The sequence below is a fragment of the Pteropus vampyrus genome, unplaced genomic scaffold (genome assembly GCF_000151845.1).
Source record: "Pteropus vampyrus isolate Shadow unplaced genomic scaffold, Pvam_2.0 Scaffold10, whole genome shotgun sequence".
Lineage (NCBI taxonomy): Eukaryota > Metazoa > Chordata > Mammalia > Chiroptera > Pteropodidae > Pteropus > Pteropus vampyrus.
In genome coordinates this window covers 672,073-695,951 of record NW_011888791.1, presented here as the reverse complement: position 1 = coordinate 695,951, position 23,879 = coordinate 672,073, and the positions used below count along the sequence as shown (strand labels likewise).

The window sequence follows — 23,879 nt, the reverse complement described above, 5'->3', positions numbered from 1 at the left end:
ACCTGTCGATTGTAACTAGGCTCATGCATACTACACAAGTTACTCCATGTTTTGATAAAATAGAAGAAAAGATTTCAGTTTTATCACATATAAGACTTTTACATGCAAAGTTTGACAGATGTTGCATGCTGCTTTCAGGATTAGAGGAAATTACTTGGGCACTGCTGTGTCCTTCTGTGAAATATTTTATTCTCAACCGTCACCCTCCCTGTGCCTTGCCCACAACCATTACAGTGACCAGAAAGTCTGCTTGCTCCGCAGCAATGTGTCTTGAGTATTGCCCATTAGTTTTCAGTAATTACCCTGGCCTGCATGTCAGCCTTCAGTTTAATGGCCTTCTTTATGTTCATTCATTTTGTTTTATTTCCCATCGTGGTTTTGTTTATTTCTTTTTTGTTTTTTGTTTTTTCTGTTCTCTTTTTTAAAACCGTCGTGGTTTGCCCTTCATATTCCCCAATGTTTGCACATGACAAGATGTTGCCATCCCAACATTACCTCCCACTTCACTGACCAGTGCCACTACTGACCATCTAGCACCAGCCACAACGGGACCACTGCCTTCAGCTCCTCGGGATGTCGTGGCCTCCCTGGTCTCTACCCGCTTCATCAAACTGACGTGGCGGACACCGGCATCAGATCCTCAGGGAGACAACCTCACCTACTCTGTCTTCTACACCAAGGAGGGGATTGCTAGGTAAGTGCCTGTATGTCTGGAACCAGTCAGCTACATCTTGTTCCACTCAGCCCATTTGTGCTCACCTGCTCTTTGTTGTGCAGGATCTGTACCAATTTTCAGTCCATAAAATATCACTGAGATGCATCTTCTCTAATTTTAAGTCATTAGAAATAAATTCCCAAACAGACTGAAATCCTGGTATTCCTTCTTGCCGTTTTGGAATGGCTTGGGGGAAAGGGTAGTTAGAGCTATTTAGATGGAAGTATTAAAAAGTAACCAGATCTACCCTTTTTTCATTAGTTTCAGTCAGCTCAGTCTATAAGATATGGCTTATTTAGAACTTTCAGATTGTAGAAATTAAGGTAGACTTAATTTATTAAAATAATCTGCAATGAATGTTTGCCTGCACCCTTATGCAGATGTGGCTGCTGAACTTCGGTGGGGGGATCTCCTTGATGACACGAGTAATTAGAGAGTTATTTCCTTAAAACAGCATTTTCATTAAATTCTCCATTTCCTCCTGTTTCAGGACCTCACATTGCCTCTCCATTGCTTATACGAGATTATCCAGAATCTTCAGGCTACTTTACTCCACAACCTACCTTTATTTTATCTGTTCAACCTTATTTTCCTTATCTCCAAGTTGAACTCACTTTCTCATGAAACGAGTCTAGTTCCTATCACTGTGTAACCTTTCTTCCCAGTCTGTTCTTTTCATTCAGTTCCCCCTTTCTCCTTTCTCATCTAAAGCTAAATTCAGTTAACCCTTCTTGGCCCTGGGATGCCCTTCTAAAGTTTTCTCTACCTTTTCAGCACATATAGCGTTTCTCTTATATGTGCGTTTGTACCACTCATATGGGCACTTAATTATGATAACACGTGATCTTACACAGACGTAAGTTGTTCCTCTTCGATTATTTTATGTGTATTTGTGTTGTTTTCCCAATTATAACGTCTTTGCGAGGAGCCGTGCCACATGCTGAGTGTGTGTCCCTGACATTGCTGTGTAGATTTCTTAATTGTGCTGTTACTTCAACCCAAAATAAGAAAGTTACCATATATATTTTGATTAGGGACCTAACACATGAAATACAGTTTATATTTCTACCAGGGTGCTAACATTTGACATATATTGTCTTTAATACCAGACTGGCAAGTTCAGCAAGTATAGGAACCCAAATCAAGTGAAGACCCCTTGATTTAACACTCTTGAGAAGTCTGTGACATTACTGAACCAGATAGATGGAGCCACCCATAGGATAATGTTTATCTGAACACTGCACTGGTTGTTTTGGGAATTACAAAGTTACAGAAACGTAGTTATAGGCACAAAAAAAGCAAGACATTACTACCAAACAGCATTTGTGTTAGTGTCTCCAGTCCACTTTCAAATCTCATTGCAAATTGCATAGTATTTCACAGGTGGAAGAAAGCATTTAGCAGTTCCTCAAAACAGAAGCTTGCTTCCACTGCAGGGCCTTTGCCCTATTCCTCCTACCAGAAATGCACTTCCCTCACAAATAACTGTCAGGCCCTTGTCTGTCACCCTCAAATAATACCACCTCAGGCCTTCCACAAACCCACCCAGCTTAGCCCCTCAGTCACTCTCACGCTGTGGTATACTGAAGCCATCTTTTTCCCAAGCCAATTGTTAAATTTTCTGGAAATTTTGTAAACCCATGACGTGACCTGGTAGTTTGAAATTGGGCATGGTGGGAGTACTTACAGTGACGGCGCTGCATACAAGAGCCAATTGTTAAACATCTACCAGAACACCCCTATCACATCACCCTATTTTATTTTTTTGCTTTTGTTTTAGAACATTTAGCACTCTGAAAAACATTTTTTTTATTAATGTATTTATTGTGTCTGTTTAATAGAATATCACTAGCACCTAGAACAGAGCCTGGCATATAGTAGCACTGAATAAATATTTGTTAAGAGAATAAATTAATCTGTCAGTGGAGAAATAATTATTCAAGAAATTATGTTGAAATAATTTACTCCTTTTGATAGAAAGGAGCAAAGTTCTCTGTTTTGTATCATGCATAACAACAAATTATAGATGGATAAAGAGATATTTTAAAACCTATAAATGTGTTAGAAAAAAATATAGAAATTACATTTATCATTTGCCTATGAAAGGCTTTTTTAAGGAAGACAAAATCCAGAAGCCGTATCAGGGGAGACTGACAAAGTTTTATTATATAGCACTGTAAAATTCTATATGATAAAACATAAACAAAATCAAACTGTCAAGTTATAACGGGAAAAATTTATAATAGTTACAAAAGATTTATTGATATTCAAGCTATACAAAGAGCTCCTACAACACAGAGATCCCAAGAAGCAAATGGTATGAGTAGATGATTCACAGAAGTTAGTGGAAAGCTCATTAAAGTTAAAAAAAAGATTTTCACTATCACTGACAATCTTGGAAATACAAAATAATGAGTTACCATTTTTCACCATAAGGGCTGGCAAAAATTTTAAGTTGATAATATCCAGTGTTATGCAAGTTAAATTCTGGGAAGAAATGTATTCTAGGCTCTTGGTGGCAGGATTTTGTTTCTTAATGCACATACCCTTCAGTCCAACAATTACGTTTTTAGGTTTCAGTCCTGTAGATATCGATATATATGGATAGGGCTCTCATATATATAAGAATGTTCATTGTAGCATTGTTGTAAGAATGAAAAAGGAAACAGTGTAAATGTCTGTTGATTGAGGAATGAGTACACAATTAAAATATGTATATCCATATGAAGTACAAGACAGGAATTTTTAAGTGACTTATATCTGTATATTTCTATATGTATTGTGTAAATGCCTAGAGCCATGATTCTTAACCAGGCACAGTTTTGCCCCCTACCTCCCAGTAGACATTTGGCAACATCTGGGGACATTTTTGGTTATCGCAACTGAGATGGGAGGTGAGGCTTACTAGTATCTAGTGAATGGAAGCCAGAGATGCTGATAAACATCCTACTGTATATATCGCAGCCCCTTACAACAAAGAATTATCCTGCCCGTAATCTCAGTTCTACTGTGGTTGAGAAACCCTGGCATGGAGAGAAGAAATGGAGTCAGGGAGACAAATCAGGTAGTATTTATGTTAATCGAGGCATGTGGTAGGTGTGGCCTGGATGAAGATGACAGCAGTGACTTGGAGTGGACAGAATAAATCTACGGAATATTTCAAAGGAAGATTCTTGAAGACTGTAATTTTTTTTGTCACTTCATTGCTTCATAGTTTCTGCATAGAAAGCAGTGAAGGAGTAGAAAGAACAGAAGTAAAGTTTGGATCCTGATTACTTGTTATAAAGAAAATTTAACCTTTGTAGGCTTATATTTTCTCATCAAAAACGAGGGTAATGACTTCTCTTCACAGACTTATAAGAATTCCCTACTACTTGCATTTGAAAATTCAACCACTAGGTGGCACTACGTGCCTCAGTCATGAGTTGTAATTGTGTTGGGTTCCTGAATTTCCCAAGATTACGAAGGGTCCTTGCTCTGCCTTGCGCAGTTATGAAATGTTAGCGTTGCCAAATCCCCTCCCCCCATGCCTTTAATGTAAACAGCAGTATTTTTATAATAGAGAACTCAGAATAAGTTATTCCAGAAATTAATAGCATTTTAGAAATGGACAAAGCTTTAGGTATGTAAGTCTAGTCTGGGAATTGGCAAACTGTGGACCCTGGGCCAAATCAGACTTGTTATTTTTATGGCCCTGGAGCTAAGAATAGTTTTTACATTTTCAGATGGTTACATTGTAATAGGTTATATAAGTAACTACATAATATTTTCCATTTTGCCTCTTGGCCTGTAAATATTTACTCTCAAGACCCTTTAAGAAAAAGTTTGCTACCCTCATCTCATTTTTTTTATTGAATAATGAATACATGAAGAAACTGAGGCCCAGAAAGAATTAGTGACTTGCCTATGGTCCACTAGCAAGCTAGTAGTGTTGCCAGAACTAGAATCATAGTTCCTCACATCTAGCCCAAGATTGTCTTGTCTTTCTGCTTTTTACTTTTAGCTAACACATTCTCAGTCCCATTGTGGCCTCACACATTTAAGAGAATTGTACTTTACAGTTCACCCTGGATCTTGTTCTGAAGTCAGAATTATTTTTTTCCAGGCAGACACTTGGTTCTAGGACCATAGACCAAACTAGTGTTAGAAGCCTTTTCAGGTGCTGGGACACATAAGTATTACTGATTTTTGATTATAATGCTTCTATTGAAATTTGTTCTAGGTTTTTAATTCCCTTCACTCATTTCTCCCATTTTTTCCCTTTCATATAAGAACAAACCAAAGATATACATGATATCATTACTATACAAGATTTGCATATCAGAAGGTAAATTTCCATTCATTTATTCAGCACACATGTGATACTTCTGTAGTATGTGAACATGAATGAGACACTCACTTCATTTTAAAGTAAAGTAGTACCCCCCCATCTTTCTCAGAGAAAACTTATTCAAACTCTTATATGCAGTGTGAGCAAAACAGACATAAGCTGTGCTCTCACATGGAGTTTTTAGTTTGGTGAGATACTTCCTTTTAAACAGCAATCACTTGTGATCAAACCAAGTGTTAGAAACCTCAAATGTAAGAAATCAATTGACATCCTCCTTTTAAACCTTGTTATAATTAGATAGAGGTTTAGCTGAAAAAGTAATATCCATAAGTATCTCCACTTTCTCTGAGCAATGACTTTTGTTACTATAGTACTCTTTTCCAGTAGACTTGATTACAAACAAACCTCTGTAAATATGATGCTTGTACTGTTTGTTTGTTTGTTTAATTAAAAGAAGATAGTTTAAGGAACTTTAGAAAACTATTGAAAAACACTTAAATCTATGTTCATATACAATCAGACAAACTGGCATATGGTCGTGTAGAACTAAACAGTTTTATCAGTAATTTCATAGAAAATTATCAATATTTTAATTCATTAGGTAAATTCAAATAATTCCTTCCACAGAGCCCTTTTATTACTCAAGATAGGTACAGATCTTTCCTCATGTAATTGGCAATTTTTAAAGCCTAGCACTTTGTCTAAAACAAGTAAACTCCTTCATATTATTTGTTGATAACTCTTGTATAATATAATCTACTTTTTGCTATATTAATAACAGTACACTTAGCGTAATTATGGACCCAAGTGTAGACATACAGACCCGTCTTCCAAGATAAAGCCTGGAAGTTTTTTTTAAAAAAGAACCTAGAAAATTGCTTTTATATTTTTTATCAAGTAACACTAGACTGCTAGATTCATTGTACTTTTTGTGATTTGTCAAACATTTCAAATCAGTTTGAAAATCATTCAAAAAGTATTCATTTTAAGAAATAAATGATAAAAATCATTGTCATGATTAGCTTATTTTATAGATTTGTAGGTTACTTTTAGGATTCGTTTAAATTTTTAATGTTCCCAATTTTAAGAGTGATAATCTAATTTTCGTGAGAGTCTGTTATCCAAAATGTACACAGCATCCCTTGATATTTTCTGTGAAAATTGGGTCATAACCTGTAATCACCTTGTTTGTTTTCCTGAGAATCACCCCTTAAAATTCAGTAATTCTTAAAGCCTACAAAATTAATGACCAGCTGCCCCATTTGAAATGGCACTGACAAGACCCTTGTCTATGCTTCTCTGCAAGGACATTGTGATTAGGACCAGCAATATCAGTAATATTTAAGCGAGAACATCAGCGAGTTATCAGACACGTATGACATTGCTCTTCACAAGTTTTCATATTCTACTCTGCACTGTTCCATCCCTAGAAGTTTTCTTTTTTGAAAGTTAATTTCTTAAATTGTTAAGATTTCAATGTGGTGTGATGTCTGTAGGCATTGCAATGAAAATGAAACTGTGTATCCTAGAAATATTCCTAATTGGTTCTGTCTCTTTCCAAATCCCTCTTTGTCCAAAGGGAACGTGTTGAGAATACCAGTCATCCAGGAGAAATGCAGGTAACCATTCAAAACCTAATGCCAGCAACTGTGTATATCTTCAGAGTTATGGCTCAAAACAAGCATGGCTCCGGGGAGAGTTCAGCTCCTCTGCGAGTAGAAACACAGCCTGAAGGTAAGTCTTCCACCTGTCTGTCAGCCCCGCCTGTAGCTAGACCTTGTATGAAGATCTATCTTCTGTGTGTAGCCTTGCACATTTTAGTGCAAAAGATAACCATTCTTCACCTTTGAGAATTTTATGAATTAAGAGAGATAAAATTAATTCACTTCAAACGGTAGCAAATAGTATAATACAATATAACTGCTGACACATTCTCAAATTTTACTGATCCTTTAAGACCTAGCTCAGCTGCCTTCTAGAATCTTTCCTTTGATCCTATCTAATATTGTATCTCTACAGTTCCTTCCACTTTCTTCCTAAATTGTTATTGTGAATAGACTTCATTTATTTTATGGTAAAGACAGAGTTTTTGTCATCCTTATATTTCTCATGGTATCTAATGTAGTGCCTTACCCATGAAGTAGATATTTAATATTTGTTATTTGCCAGATTGTCCTGATTTTTATACGCACCACACTCTTTGGAGTCTCTTTAAGGCTTTACTTTGGACCTATGGTTTTTTGTGCCAAATAGTGCTACTTCCAATTACATTTCTTAAGATTCTCTGCAACTGAAATGAGTGTCAGATTGACTTATTTTATAAATGTCTTGAATGTCTTAAATTTTGGTTGTAAACTATAGGCCTGAAATTATAAGAAATAATCAAATTAAAATTATTGCTTTTCCCATGAGGCTTTCTTTAGACTTTTACTTTTAACACAAGCCGCAGTTTTCCTCATAGCCTTCTCCAGTTTCCTTTTACTATTATCTACACTAGTTTTTCATGTTAACAGGCTTCCAATAACAAAAGATTTTACTTCAGCAATGTGGCATATGCGATACATTTGTGAAAGCTAACGACTAGAGAACTAAACAAATTTAATGAATTTGCCATTGACTGTTAGGTAGCTAGTCAGATGCGAGAAATCTGAGAACAAAGAAATGGAGGCCCAGCCTAGAGACCGCCCAAAGAACAAACTATTGGTAGTTAGAGAACGCTTGCTGCATCCCCAGAGGACAGGAGGGCCATAACCTACAGCTGGTTTAATCCGGCCACAGACACTTGTGCAGAAGGTACTACCCTAACCTGACCACAATTTCAGCCTCATTATACTATCATTTAATACTGTGTTTATGCCTGGAAGTTCATGAATCTAATTATAACAGACTGAATTCTGGGTAAGCGTATGCACACTAGGCAAAGAGTTATATAGCAGACAAGTGTCAATCAAGATTAATGACCTCACATGCCATTCACTTAGAAATGCCTTTGTAACCACCCACCATGGCCCAGATATAATATAGACCTTCCTACTTATGCAACGTGAAATAAGCCAGTCAGAAAAAGTTGAAAACCACATGAAATCACTTCTTATACGTGGGATATAAACCTAAAAGCAAAATCAGACAGGACAAACAGAGACTTATGGACATGGACAATAGACTAGTGGTTACCAGAGGGTAGCGGGTAGGGGGTGAGGGGTAGGTCTTTGGGGTAGAGGGGGTCAAATATGTGGTGACAGAAATAAATCTAACTCTGGGAGGGGAACACACAATGCAATATATATATGCCTTACTGTCGAATTGTACACCTGAAACTTACTGAATTTCATTAACCAATGTTACCATAATATAAATTTAAAAAATGATAAATAAAATATAACTTTAATCTTTTTCCCAGTCTTGCTGACCTGTGATTCTTTGCTGTGTCAGCGGGAAAGAACTGAGGAAAAACACTAATTGCACTTTTGCGACGTTATCAGCCCTGCTGTACACAAGGAAAAGTATACCCGAGGCGGCTTTTAGGCCCATCTTCCCTTGGCAGAAGAGGCAAATAAAGTACAGATCCTGGGTGCTAGTGCCTAGCAAACTGCAGAGGGTACCATGCTATTTTCACTTGGTGAGCACTTAGAAGTGAGTCACTTGCGTTCCCCAGCCTCTGGAGAAAATGAGAGGTGAGAGGAGAGATCATACAGCTTCCAGCAGAGAGCTGGAGCCTATGGTACTTACTGGAAAATCTGAATCCAAGTCACCAGCACCAAAATCTGTTACCATTTGTGGATGATTTGAACTCCAGTGCTGCCCCAGTAGTATGAGGGGTGGGGGGAACATCGCAGAAGTACAATTAGTATTTTTTCTTGGTTCATCCCCACTATAACAGAGCAAAGAATCACAGGCCAGCGAGATTTGGAAAAAAATTTACTAACGGTGTATTTTAGAAGGAGATGGGCCATGCTAAGGAAGGTGTAGAATTTGGGAGGTGAAAAGGTAAAAGAAATAAAGGACAGAGTACGCCCCCAGGGAGGGGCGGGTTTCCAGCCAAGAGAGCTGTAACAACCCAGTAGTGGGAAGGTCTATATTATATCTGGGCCATGGTGGGTGGTTACAAAGGCATTCCTAAGTGAATGGCATGTGAGGTTATTAATCTTAATTGACACTTGTCTGCTATATAACTCTTTGCCTAGTGTGCATACGCTTACCCAGAATTCAGTCTGTTATAATTAGATTCATGAACTTCCAGGCATAAACACGGTATTAAATGATAGTATAATGAGGCTGAAATTGTGGTCAGGTTAGGGTAGTACCTTCTGCGCAAGTGTCTGTGGCCGGATTAAACCAGCTGTAGGTTATGGCCCTCCTGTCCTCTGGGGATGCAGGAGGGGTTCTCTAATTACCAATAGTTTGTTCTTTGGGCGGTCTCTAGGCTGGGCCTCCATTCCTTTGTTCCCTTGTCCGACTAGCTACCTAACAAAACTAGAAATAATTCAAAGACTTCACCTGGTCTGATGGGTGGAATAAGTAAAGCCCAGAAGCTGTGGAACTTCACTCTCTAATGCTGCAGCAAATGATTCACTCATCAAACATTTATTGAGTACCCCCTATACCAGGCACTACACAAGGTATTAAAGATGCAGGGGATGAACAAGATAGGCATTCTCCTCTTAAAGAATGAGCAGTTGAGATAGGAGGCCACCGATCATTTCAGTGATCGAGCTTAAAGATCAAGAATCAAACCTAGGCAAGAATAAGAGGGCCATCAGAGTCAGGAGGTTGATTTAAGGAAAGAATGTGTTCTCGTTACAGGGAAAGGATGTTGCATATCAGAATTATTGTGTTCAGATAAGGAATAGCCAGATTTCAAGCTCAGTTATTCTCCATTAATTTTCATGTACAGATGTCATTCATGAGAGATATTGGGACACAAAACAAGGAACAGTTACTATAAAAGTTGGGTATATCAAGTCAGGTTCTTAAGAAAAGATGAGATCTGAGTTTGCCTTGAAATATTTGACTTAGGGCAGGCATTCCTGGGGAAGGAAACTGTATGACCCAAATTTCTAAAATAGGATCTAACTGCATATGCAAGGTGAGTGATGATGAAAATGAAGGCAAAGATCACTGGCTTTGATTGAGTGCAAGAGAGTTCCATCCTGGGGCTGTGGACCTTCTGAAAATATACAACGATATTTGTGCATCTGTAGTCACATTTTACTTGGGAAAGAGCCTATGGCTCTTATCATTTCAAAACTTAAGAGTCAAACTGTTGAGAATGGTCATTGTCAATTTAGAGATGAAAGAAAAGATGTAAAGGACAATAGATTTATTGAATGCCAATCACTGTACCAAGTAGTCGTGATGTAAAGATGAATAAGACTTGACTTCTGTCCACAAGGAGCTTTATAATCTGGTGGTACGAGAGATGTAAATAAACAATAGTGTGATATGCTATCATCACAAGGAAATAGGCAGCACAATCATTTGTTCAGGAGTTTGATTAAAAGAAAGTGGCTAAAACTACGAATTGATCTACCATATGATCCAGCAATCCCTCTACTTGGGTATTTACCCCAAAGACTTGAAAACTCATATCCGAAAAGATATTTGTACACCGATGATCATAGCAGCATTATTTACAGTGGCCAGGACAGGGAAGCAACCAAAGTGTCCTGTGATAGATGATTAAATAAAGAAGCTGTGGTACATGTATATAATGGAATATTACTCATCCATAAGAAGAGATGAAATACTGCTGTTTGCAACCAAATGGATGGACCTCAAGATAATCATGCTAAGTGAAATACGCCAGACAGAAAAAGTTGAAAACCACATGTTATCACTTACATATGGGATATGAACCTAAAAGCAACAAACGAACACGACAAACAAACAGAGACTCATAGATATGGACAGTAGACTTGTGGTTACCAGAGAGTAGGGGGTGTTGGGAGGGGGTAGGTAGATAAGGTAAAGGGGGTCAAATATGTGGTGACAGAAAGAAATCTAACTATAGGAGGGGATCACACTGCAATATATATATGCCTTACTGTTAAATTGTACACCTGAAACTTACTGGATTTCATTAACCAATGTCACTGAAATAATAACTAATAATAATAATAAATTAAAAATAAAGGAACAATGTTTTATCCCAAAAAAATAAATAAGAAGGACACTATCATGCAAGACAATATTTCCGGGGAGAAATGTGTTAAGCATTGTAATTAGTGGGACACATTTCCTTCTATTATATGAACTTTATATTATGAATGGTGGAAAACAAGCAAAAAATTATTGGATCTGGGTCTCTAAAGAATAAAATTTCAGAATAAAAAGGGTGAAATCTAAAAAGAAAAGAAAGTAGCTAAATAAGAATATAGATGGAAGGGGCAACAGATTCTGGTGAGGATATTTTTGGGATGGATATTGACTATAACATGTTTTGGCAAAAGAGAAGAATTTTTCTTTGGGGAGGCATAAGTGTTGGCGTCAGCCCTTGGAAAATATTTTACATATTTAGCTTTAAAAACCAACTCAAAATTTCCATTTATTGTGCCACTGTACAACTGAAATGAAAGAATTTAATAGTGCCTTTTTTGGGATCGTATTTACCTATGTTTAGCCAGTGAATGTGAGTTCAAGGGAATTATGGGACTGTTTTGTTTTCTTTCCTCCTTCACAAGTAAGAGGAAAGTTTTCCATATCAGCAAAAGTGTAACAAATCCCACCTGTCAGGCTGCACAAAATATGCTCTTAACATTAAGTGAATAACACAATTCATGACTAAGAAAGAGTAAATAACTGTCAGAATAAGCCATATTCAGGTTTCTCTACTTTGGTAGCAAAACTCATCTTAAGCTGTGGTGCTATTGTTATTGAAGACAACCAGTTTATTTTACATTTTGTTAAGTTTTTTCCCCTTTTCTTAAATCTAATGGATGTCTGTTGCAGAAACACGAGCACCAGAGAAGTTTTCAAATCTAAAGTGTCTAAAGTGTAAGCAATAGGCATCCACCCAAGGATTTGTCTATAAATTGGGGCTTGACTCTTCAGTCAGACAAAAAGAACATAGTGAAAAGGGTATGTGAGCTATTAGAAGAGTTCAAGCCAGATGGTGAATCAGTCAACCAATCATCGAGTCTTCCAGTCACATATGTCCTATGGAGGGGATTCTGATAATCTCCTAACTAGATCTTCATGAGTTCACGTTTTAAAATCAGAAAGTGCTCAATGCCTGGCTCTACCACTCAGTGACTTCCCATTGCTTGGGAATGGTTCTTAACCTCTGAACCTCATCTATGAATGGGGACATTAATAGTATTCGTCTCATTTGAGTTAGTGCAGAAATTAAATAGATGTAATTTAAATACAAGTCAAACATTCAATGCTGGATTGATTGTAAGCATTCAATAAATGTTAGCTATTTTTAAAATTATTTTTCTTTTTTCTAGTTCTGTTCCCTTGTTTTTCTTCCATGCATGTGCTCACGTGTCCTTTCCAAACACAAATCTGATGTCATATCATGTTCCTGCTCATACTTTTTCAGTAATTAACACCTATAAGAGGTAATCCAAAGTCCATAGCAGGGCATTAGAGGTCCTTCATTATGTGGCTCCTGTTATCCTTTTCAGCATCTTCTCTCCCGCATCCACTCTGTCTCAGCCTGAACCACATAACACTGTTTTCTCACATGTTGTTCTCCATTGACTTGAATAATTTTCCCCTTGGTATCTGAGAAAACTGTTCATTTTTCTTGCTCCCGAGGTCTTCACCAATCTTTCTCTTTCTTACCCACCCCTTCCCAAAACAGAATTGTGTGCTCTGTTCTTTCTGTTTTGGTTATGACTGTTACCTAACTCTGTTAGCATTTAGGATATTATTTGTAACTATTTCTATACCTGACTACCCTCTGGCTCAGGAGTTCTTTGTGGGCAGGGACTGTCTACATCACCATGTCCCTAGTGCCTGACAAAAAAAGGTTGTCTTTTTGTGATGGTGGATATATATGTGCTGCAGTCCCACTGCAAAACTAAGGTTTTATAAATAACGAGAATTGTACAGTGTTCATTTTTTCTTTAAAAAAATTTGAGATAACTTCACAGATAATTTTTGTTTTTAATTTAAGTCATAAAAAGGGAAATTTGTTGAATTATATATTATCCTAAATCAATTGTTTTCTTAGTTTTTCATTGTTTTTTAAACATGGTCATTATCACATTATTGCTGAGAATGGTTATTGAGGAATGCAGTAAATTTCATTTATATCTTGCTGTCTTGAAATTTTCTTTCTAGTTCAGCTCCCTGGGCCAGCACCTAACATCCGAGCATATGCAACTTCACCTACTTCCATCACTGTCACCTGGGAAACACCATTGTCTGGCAATGGGGAAATTCAGAATTACAAATTGTACTACATGGAAAAAGGGACTGATAGAGAACAGGTATAAGAAAAATTTTTTTTCAGTTACAGTTGACATACATTATTATGTTAGTTTCAGGTATTCATTTAGATATATTTATGTACCTAACAAAGTGATTACTCTGATAAGTCCAGCGCCCATCTGACACCACACATAGTTATTACATGAAGTCATTTTTCAATCCATTGATTGGAATAGTAGAGTTGAACTATATTTCCAAAACTCAGTATTTGCTTGTCTCTAGAAATCTGAGGAAGAAAAGAAGTATAGGAGATGAAAAGTTGACAGTCTATTTTTTTGTGCCAAAGTTTATTCTGTAGTTTTTATCAGCAAGGGTCACTAAACATCAAGCAATATTTCTCAATAAATTGCCCATGTTTATCATTAGTCTACTTTGACTGTTAAATAACATTCTGTAAAAGGGATAAAATCTGCATTGTGTCAGATATAGAATTTGTATAGTTAATTCTTTGTAGCATTTCTTGTGTGAGTTGTGTATATATATATAAGTTGTTTTATTTTATTCAAGGATGTTGACATTTCAAGTCTCTCTTACACCATTAATGGGCTGAAAAAATATACAGAGTATAGTTTCCGAGTGGTGGCCTACAATAAACATGGTCCTGGAGTCTCCACACAAGATGTGGCCGTTCAAACCTTGTCAGATGGTGAGTCTTCCTTTGGAACAAAATACTGTGCTTGGGATCCCTGGTAGCATACTAGTAAGATTATGGGCTTTGATGTCAAGAAGATTCTGTTCGAATCCCTGTACCCTTTTCTCTTAGTGTGACTTTGGACAAGTCACTTAACGTCTCTGTGCATGTTTCCTTAATGTAAAATGCAGATAATGCCAACTTCATTGGGTTATTATAACTGCTCAGTGAGAGAGCATAGCACATGATGGTGACTGGTAATGTGTTTTCCTTTTTAGTAGAGTCTTTTGTGTAAGTAAATAGCATTGCTTGTTCATAACACAGACTATTCCAAGGCTGTGGGAAGGCTACCTTGCTCTACTTAATCATCTTTGCATGCCAAACAGGTCTTTTTAATAGCTCAGCATTTTGGGAGTTTCATTTCTTACCTGTGACTGAATTTCTAAGCTAAATTACATGCATATAGCCAATACCCAGAGCAGTATTTTTCAAACAACAGCTTCCAAAGAGATTGAGTAGGCCAGCATTTAAAAATATATATTTTTAGAATAACAGAGTTCATTGGACTTAGTAAGTGTATATATTATTTCCTGAAACTCGGCCGAATTCAATGTGTTACAAAAATATCTTTTCCTAAAAAATGCCTGTATACGTATATACCCCTTATATATAAAAGGCACACTTTAAAAGCTGTAGTTTGACTCCAAATAGTCCAGCGTAACATCAGCAACAAGGGAGCAGACTGAAATCATGTGTGCCCTAATGTGTTGCACTGGGAAAGACACAATTACCTTATTTCACCTATGTTGTATCCCTGTTAAAATGTTTAACTTGAATCTGATCATAATGAAACAACTAGATGTATCCAGATTGAGGGAAATTCTGCAAATAAACTGGCCTGAATTCTTAAAAATTATTTGTTTCATGAATAAAAAAATTTAGGGACTTATTCTAGAATCTAGATTAGAGAAGAGTAAAAGACACATGAAATGAGATAAAGCAGGTTTAATCTTTGGTTCCTGGATCTGGGATTAAATAAATAATAATAAAGGACACTTGATATATTTACTTAATGTCAGGTAGGTATAGTATTAGGCAGTATTAAATATTAGGTATGTCAGGTAATATTTTTGCGTTAAGATTAAATTTTCTGAATGTGATCATTGTATTATAGTTTCATTGGAGACCGTCTTTGATCTTAGGAGATACATACTGTAGTATTTAGTAGTGAAGTATTGTGGTGACTGCAGCTATTTCTCAGATTACTCAGAAACAATATGTAGAAATGTGTGTGTGTGTGTGTGTGTGTGTGTGTGTGTGTGTGTGTGTGTGTTTGTGTTTGTAAATATAGTAGAAAAATAAAACGTGGCAGAACATTAATGGTGAATTCAAGAAAAGAATATATATGGCTTTCATTGTATTCTTGCCACTTTTTTCTGTGTACTTGACATTTTTCAGGATAAAAAGTTCTGAAAAATAAATACAGATTGTAGTTTGGTTAGCCAACTACATAAGCCAACTACATAAGTTGGTCAAGACTTTTGAGAAAAGTTAAGGGGAAAGTAGTTTAACGCAGGCTTTGAAATCTACACGTGAGCCAATTTTAACTGCACTAAATGGATTGGCATGCCAACTGTAGTTACTGTCAGGGAACCGAAGGTGTCCGAGTGTGGTAGTTACGGGCAGCACTTGGGTGTAAGGTGAATCTTGGTTCCTGCAGTTAGCCAAAACAAATACTGTAGGCAAGAGATTTGAACCTCATCTACAAAATGGGCTTAATAATGGAAACTCAGCCCTTTGTGGGACTGTTGTAAGGATTGCGTCCCTGCCATGTAGGAGCACACTGCAAATCTTAGCTATGGTGGTGATTATGAAGAAGACAGCAACAGCTATGTTGGATGCCTCTGTAGCTAAGTCAGAGGTTCTTAACAGAGGTGATTGGAACCATTCATGTACTTTTTCCAAAGCAAGATGCCTAAGTCCTACTCCAGACCCTCTGTGCCTGACTGTCTGGGTTGAGGCCTGAGGTACTTTGTACAAGATACAACACTGAGCAAGAGATAGTCTCTGTCCTCCAGAAGCCTATAGCATAGTGGGCACTTAGTTATATAGCTGGTCATCAAATGTCAGAGGAAAGGAGAGAGAAGTTTCCGTGGATGGATTAGGAGAGAGCTGCTAAAGTCAGTGATCGGTGAGTGGAGAGGACACTAATCAGGATTACTTAAATTCTCCTTGCTTGCTGTAGTTACTACAGAGCAGGATGCTGGAGGGTGTGTGGACCATAAACTTTGAGATACCCCAGTCTTATGTTCTAATATGTGAGGAACTAAAGTTATGCAGCTGTTTGTTCAAACAATAGTCACAAATTTCTTACATCCTAATGAGTGTTTCCTGCCGTATAGTTGCATTGGGGAGCCATATGGTCACTACTGAGCTGTCATTGCTTAAATATCTCTTTGCTTTACTTGGGAACTGCCTTCATAGTTAGTTTTGGAATTCCATAAGAAAGCCAAGATCACTGATTTAGGTACATCCCATTTTAGACTTATAATGACATTACTCACTTTATTTACTTGCCATGTTCATTAAACTCGTTTTCAGAAAATTTGCGGCTCTTCCCGCAAAATACAGATATGCTATCACCAAGAATAATCAAAAAAATACATTTAAGGTTCAGAATGTATCTGGGGTCTAGAAAAGTTTAGAGTTACTATGACATCCATGTTGAGATAAGTGTCTGACTTCTCAAAGGTACAACCTGACTTGGGACTGGTGGATACATGTGAAGGTGTCTCATTTTTTAAAATGAATCAAACATGGCCACACCTTATCTACACACTACTGTCAGCACGAGGGCACTGGCAGCTGAATTTAGACCTCCAGGTTGTATAATCAGTGTTTGAGATGTGCATTTGTGTGAAGTCAGGCCAAGAACAATGACATGGATGATACGTGATGGATGATATGTGGGTGATGGAAAAAACATTTTTTTCTTTTTTCTTTTTTTCTTTTTTGCCTGTCTAGTTCCCAGTGCTGCTCCTCAGAATCTGTCCGTAGAAGTAAGAAATTCAAAGGTAAAACTTTATATTGCTGTTGTTCATTTTTACTAATATTAAGTCTCAGAAAGGCTTATAGAGAGAGAGATTCTACATCAAAACAAGCAAGCAGAAAATAAGGTAACCTAGATATTACATTTGCCAGTAAAGCTGGGCTTAGAAACCAAATCCAATTTATTCTGTTTACTGGCTTTCTCTGATGTCCACATCACTTTAGCCTTTCTGTAAATACTTTCCTATTGTTATGTAAATCATTACCTTCTAGATTTTAATGGTCCAGAACCAGAATGTAGAAGTAAGTTGTTTGTGAGCCATAGCCCCTTCTTCCTGTGAAATGAGGCCAGTGTGAACCTGACAGATGGTTGCAGATGCTGAAAGCATCCCTCCTAATCGAGTTGACTGCACACTAAGGCATGTATGCCCCTCAAAGGCCCAGAGACTTCTGGGCTACACTGAGATTTTCAGTCCTTTCAAAAAGTACTATTATAATCCTTTTCCTTTAAGAAACAACCAGCTGTTAATAAATGATCACCTTTTTGAAGAGTTTTAGACAGAAATTATCTAATTTCAGTATTTCAGTGGTTCCATAATAGAAATGGAAAGAGAACCTTACACCTAGTAATAGTTTACTTCTTAATCCATGTGCCTCTGACCTTACATTTTCTTGTGAAAACTTTTTTGAGACTTGCCCAGTGTCTTCATTCTGGCAAAGCACCCAGAAGATCAAGGGTCCAGAGTATATTGCCTGCAAATATAATCTTCCAATGTGATCATTAGGAGTTTTAAAATTAAAAAGTATTTTTGAGTGATTATTAACTTAGTAAAACTCTGAGTACCCTGCACCTTTTTGTTCCTTCTCTTTACACAGTGAATTCCAGATAACAGTACGTAAAACAGTTAGGACCAAGCTTTTCACATATTTGTCTTTTCCTGATAAACTTGTCTTTCCCAGAGCGTAATGATTCACTGGCAGCCACCTCCTCCAGCCACACAAAATGGGCAGATTACTGGCTACAGAATTCGCTACCGAAAGGCCTCCCGAAAGAGTGATGTTACTGAGACCTTTGTAAATGGGGAACAGCTGTCTCAGCTGATTGAAGGTAAACTGCTTACATACAGGCAAAAGCTAGGTGATGGTGTCTGTCTCAGACATTGAGTTAATGCTAGTCTAAATGACTGCTCTGAGCTGTTGACTTATGCAAAGTAAAAATGATTCAAAAGAATTTGTAATGGTTCAGTCTACTTATGACTTGATAAAAATTAATGGAAAACACTCTTACAGGTTCTCCCATCTCTGAGTGGTGAGATTGTATCTGAATATTATTTCCTTACTTGTGTTTTTCTGTATTCTCCATGTTTTCTTTTTTGAACATATGTATTACTTTTTTATAATCTGAAAAAAAGGATAAAAAGTTATATAAGCAAAGCTTGTTGGTAGCAGAGTCTGTAAAATTATTTTTGTAATGCTGATACACCTCGTGTATATGTGGCCTGAAACAACATTTGCAAATCACTATAGCAATGCAATAATCATTCTTGCTACTTATGGACACAATAACGCTTTAGAAAATTCTGTCAAGGATAGCTCCTTATGTATGGTTTTTTTCTTTATGTGCAACAGAGCAAGTGGCATACCTGGTGAAAATGGATCCTAATCTCTAACTTGGAGTCCCCCTATAGATGACAGAGTATCCCCCTCTTCCTTCCTCAAATAGGGGAAGTACAGTTGGCTTAGAAGGACAGAATCGCTTTTCAGGAGAACCGTGGGAGGAAGATGAAGTACTTTTTGCCCTTTGGATATTGGAACTGTGCCTACAAAGAATAGAGACAGATGCCCCTCAGAAACCCTATTGGAGTTTCCTAGCAGAGCTGGTAGAGGAGAACTAAAATTTGAGAGAGCCACTGACAGTGAAACCACTGTACTCTAGTAATCCCGCAAGCTTTTCTCCTAACTCCTCACCTCATAGATAGGATTTGCTTCTTCCAAAATAAGAGAAGGTGAATGTTTGTCTCCAAGGGTAGCATCAGTCTTCTGGTTTCTTCACATGAACCCTGCAGCTGTCAGCTGTAGTGAGTAAATGGCTGCCATGGGTGTTGCTGAGAAATCTCACAAAAGGAGCATTATAATAAAATTGCCCACAGGTGTACTTAAAAGTCAGTTTCTGATTTTACTCCAACTACAGATAAATAACATTTCTCACCCATAGGCTTTTATTTTGAATATTTAATAGTAGATATTTACTGTATATAAGGCACTGTTTTTGTTGCTAATAACATCAAAATAAACTATAGTCCTTGCGCATGAGGAGACTATTCATTTTCTCAATGAAACATTTGCTATATAAGGAAAATACCATGTGCCTGGTAAAAATAGCTCTTTCTTTATCAAGAAAATTCTTACATTTTAAAATCATATTTAGTTTCATTAGTTTAGCAGACTTTATTGAACTTTATTAGTATGTGCTGGCACTTGGTATATATATATAATGGTGGGCGAAAATGGAGATTTTGCTCTCGAAGTATTACCTTGAAGCTTGATAAGTATTAGAGAGTAATATGGATTACCAGGATCCCCTACTAAACAATAATTATATGATTTAAGTTTTCGCTAGAAGTAATTGTTGTTTCTTCCTTTTGTACCAGTTATATAGCACTTAACACATTCTCCCATACCCTTATAATGTTAATTGCGCGCCTTAGTTTTAGTGTATGAACTCTGTAGTTTACTTCAGGAGGAACTCTAAGCCTCTTTACACATGGGTCTCTCACTTGCATGTGCTTGTGTTTCCCTCTCACTTGCTCTTAACGTTTTAACTCTCCCCAAAGGGGCAGGAATGATAATCTTGCAATTGAGCCATGTTTGCTATTAGTCCAGATTGCTGTCCTTTAACAGTTATAAACACATGGACAGTCCACTCTGGCTCTTTCTGGTTCAGTATATGCAGGGAGGAGACAGGGAGGTAAACTGACGTGGGCCTAGCCATTCTGTTTCTCCTTCTGTCTTGCTTCTTGCTTTCTTGTGGGGAAACAGGTTCAGGATGGGACTGCAGAGAGCAGAACCTCCCATCTGTCCTCTTACACCATGTAACAGGATTAACTGACCAGAGGTCATTCTGACCAAGTTCTCATTAGCTCTCTCTTTGGAATTTCTGTACTATATTGCTAGCCAAAGATTCCAATATTTGGATATGGGGAGGCAGGATAATTTTTCATCACCCTAATAAGACCTGTCACAATATCTAGTATTTTAAGCACTCTAAAAATGTATGCATGTGAACTGTACACTTAAAAATGCTTAAAATGGGAAATTTATGTGTCTTTTAACAATAAAAAAAAGAAAAATTGGATTTATGAGTATATGACTAGCTGACCATATTATTGACCATTGCCCTACTTTTCGGGGTAAACGTTTACATGTGAATCTTTGTTGCCTTTGATATGTTAATAAATCCTGTACTGTATTAACGGACAGTAAATGTGAAAGGTTACGTAATAGGCTTTATCCCACTTTTACTTAACATATATATATGTGTGTATATATATATATATGGACATATAGGCTATTGAGAAATAGATTTCTAGGCCATGTTTGGTGTTTAAAGTGTTTAAAGTGGTTATGGCATGGCTCAGAGAACAGAGGTAATATGGTAGGAGTTATATCTTTGCATTTTTTCCTGGTCTTTGGTGTTTTCTGAGACCAACTGACTTTGTTCCTTTGTTATATAAACTCTTTCGTTAACCTTGGCCTCTTTTTGGCCTTAGTTTCCTGAGTAACAAAATGAAGGGATTGTATTAAATGATCTCTAAGCTGCCTTCAAACTTAAAAAAAAAAAAAAAATCTGAAATCTAGGAGTTTTGCTCATTTCTATTTTCTTCTTGGATCTTGTGGGCTTCAGCCTCTACTTTAGATGTGAGAGCTCCTCTGTGCCATGCCATATTTATGTATCGCTTATTTGGTATTAACTTTACCTAAAACTTTATCAACATAGTAGCTGTATACTGAGTTGGTAGATATTTACTTTAATGAGAGATTATTAATCTTTCGTTTTTTCAAAGCTCCTGTTTCAGCCTTTTTTTTTTTTTTGTCTGTCGTTTGGATCTCAGGTCTGGATCGGGGGACCGAATATAATTTTCGAGTGGCTGCTCTAACAGTCAATGGCACAGGCCCGGCCACTGACTGGCTGTCTGCTGAAACTTTTGAAAGTGACTTAGATGGTAAGAACAATAATTGGCAGGGTTGGCACAGGCTAGGGTACTAACTGTAGTCAGGTGAGTTGAACTGGGAAGCCACAGACTGGGGTGCACATGGCTTAAATCCATGAACTTTCATGTATTATACTGCTGTCATTCCTGTAATGCGGCAAGTTTCCTGTGGTTTTTTTTGTTTTTGTTTTGTTGTTGTTTTGCTGTTGTTTTGCGATGACTGTTAGAGAACTGTCGCTTTAAGCAGAACCAGAACCAATAAAAATGTACAGGTGCTTTATGTCTTTTTTTTACCAAGGCCATTAAGAAGATGGATGATCTGAAATTTAAGGTCGAGCCACATGAATCGTGCCTTTATTTCAGTTATGGTTTCCCTTTTCCCTTAGTTCTGGACACCTTGCCCTTTTGCTCACCTGTTTATTCAGTGAGTAACTCCATATGGGTGTGTATATATACCTTTATCAGAGACAAGTGCTGCGCTTGGGAGACAAAAGACCCTGGGTACTTTTTCTAATTCTTGGTTTACTAATTTCTGAATTAAAGTAGTAATTTATGCCTTGAAATATGTTTGAAAGATACTGTAAATTGCCATCTTTAAAAAGATGGCATCTTTTAAAAGAGGCTTAAAAGCCTCTTTATTTAAATCCATTTGTGGTTCTAAAGTTTCATATTTTCTGACTTATCATATTACTTAGGGGAGTAAATAATTGATGCCACATGGTGTAACATGATACTTGATTACCTGTTGACAACAGGCTTCTAATTAATCGGTGTTCTGCCTTTCTCCTTTCACCGGGTATGTTTGGGAATCAGGTGTGGGATCAAGAGGAATGGGTAACTATTGAAAGGCAATTTATTTGTTTTTCTCCTTTGGGCAGAGGTTCTTGGATCTCTTTGTCTTCTCTTCCAAATTAATATTGCAATATCTTGTGTTTCAGGCCATTTGGTTTTTGTTTTCCTCTTAGAATGCATTAAAACCATGGGCCATACAGGTTCTCTTTGAATTCTTAAACATAATGGAAAAAACAGCATTTGGCATGAGACTGCACACCATTCCCCAAGGATGGTGAAATATTCTAAAGGAAGATGGAGCTCATCTTGCTTTTCTCCTTTCTTTCCCAGAAACTCGTGTTCCTGAAGTGCCTAGTTCTCTGCATGTCCGCCCGCTTGTCACTAGCATCGTAGTAAGCTGGACTCCTCCAGAGAACCAGAACATTGTGGTGAGAGGCTATGCCATTGGATATGGCATTGGCAGCCCACATGCCCAGACTATCAAAGTAGACTATAAACAGCGCTATTACACCATCGACAATCTGGGTATGTGTGCCGCGTTGAGGAAGTAATTGCACATGTGATTTCTTTCTTTTTGTCTTTTTATTGTGTAATAATTTTATTTTTATAGAAAACTTTCAAAAATGGTACAAAGAATTCCTATATATCCTTCATTCAGATTCCCCAAAGTTAACCTTTACCTGTTAACATTTTACATGTGCTTTATCATTCCTGTTTTCCTATATGTACATATTTTTTCTTTGAACCATTTGGACATGATGCCTCTCTATCCACTGATACTATAATGTGCATGTCCTAAAAATGAAGACATTTTCTAACATAACCACAGTGCAATTATCAAAGTTAGCAATTTAACACTGAAACGATATCTGTAGACTTTATTCATATTTTACTAGTTATCTCATTGATGTCCCTTATGATAGAAGAAAAACATTTTCCAGGATTATGTTGCATTTTGTTATCATGTCACATTAGTTTTCTTTGATATGGAACAGTTCTTTGGTTTTTTTTCTCGACTTTAATGACTATGACATTTTTGAAAATTATAGATCATTTATATTTTGTAGAATGTCTCTCAGTTTAGAGTTGTCTAATATTTCCTCATACATTCAGCTTATGCCCTTTAGGAAAGAATAGCATAGACGCATTGTGTTCTCGTCAGTGCATCACATTAGGAGGCGCAGGTGAGCCTGTCACTAGTGATGTTAACTTTAATCATTTGCTTAAAATGATATCTGCCATATTTCTCTACTATGAAGTTATTATTTTCTTTATAACTAATATGTACCTTGTGGGGGAGATCCTGTGAGTCTTTGTAAATATTTTGTTTTTTATCCAACTTTCACTTACTAGTTTTAGCATCTTAAGTTATTACTGTGATGTTTCACAAATGGTGATTTTCTAATTCTATTACATCTTCTACATTTATTAGCATTTTTTAATAAGGGGGAGAGCTTTCCTACTTTTTCATAGTAGAATGGCCAGTGGCTTTATAATTGGCTCCTCTGTCCATTTGACATCTCCCATCTTTCTTTGAGCACTTTCTTCCTTTTTGACACGGTAAGATGTTTCAGGTTCATCTCAGATTTCCTAGCCTTAGTCCTTGAATCATCTGTTTCCCAATGAATCCTGGTTTCTTTTGTGGGAAATGGTAATTAGAAACCAATGTCTGAGTACTTTACTGGCTCATTGTTACTGGTGTAGAAAATCCTG

At 37.0% G+C, this 23,879-nt stretch overlaps 1 protein-coding gene across 1 annotated transcript in view; it reads left to right on the top strand.

Annotated features, from left to right (window-relative positions):
- NEO1 (neogenin 1) overlaps window positions 1–23,879 on the top strand; it is a 160,938-nt gene that overhangs the window by 94,177 nt on the left and 42,882 nt on the right. The window contains exons 8-15 of the mRNA XM_011376899.2: window positions 475–694; window positions 6,625–6,779; window positions 13,335–13,483; window positions 13,992–14,130; window positions 17,140–17,189; window positions 18,124–18,271; window positions 21,276–21,386; window positions 22,497–22,691. Coding sequence (XP_011375201.1) covers window positions 475–694; window positions 6,625–6,779; window positions 13,335–13,483; window positions 13,992–14,130; window positions 17,140–17,189; window positions 18,124–18,271; window positions 21,276–21,386; window positions 22,497–22,691 — 1,167 coding nt within the window. The remainder of the gene's footprint in view (window positions 1–474; window positions 695–6,624; window positions 6,780–13,334; window positions 13,484–13,991; window positions 14,131–17,139; window positions 17,190–18,123; window positions 18,272–21,275; window positions 21,387–22,496; window positions 22,692–23,879) is intronic.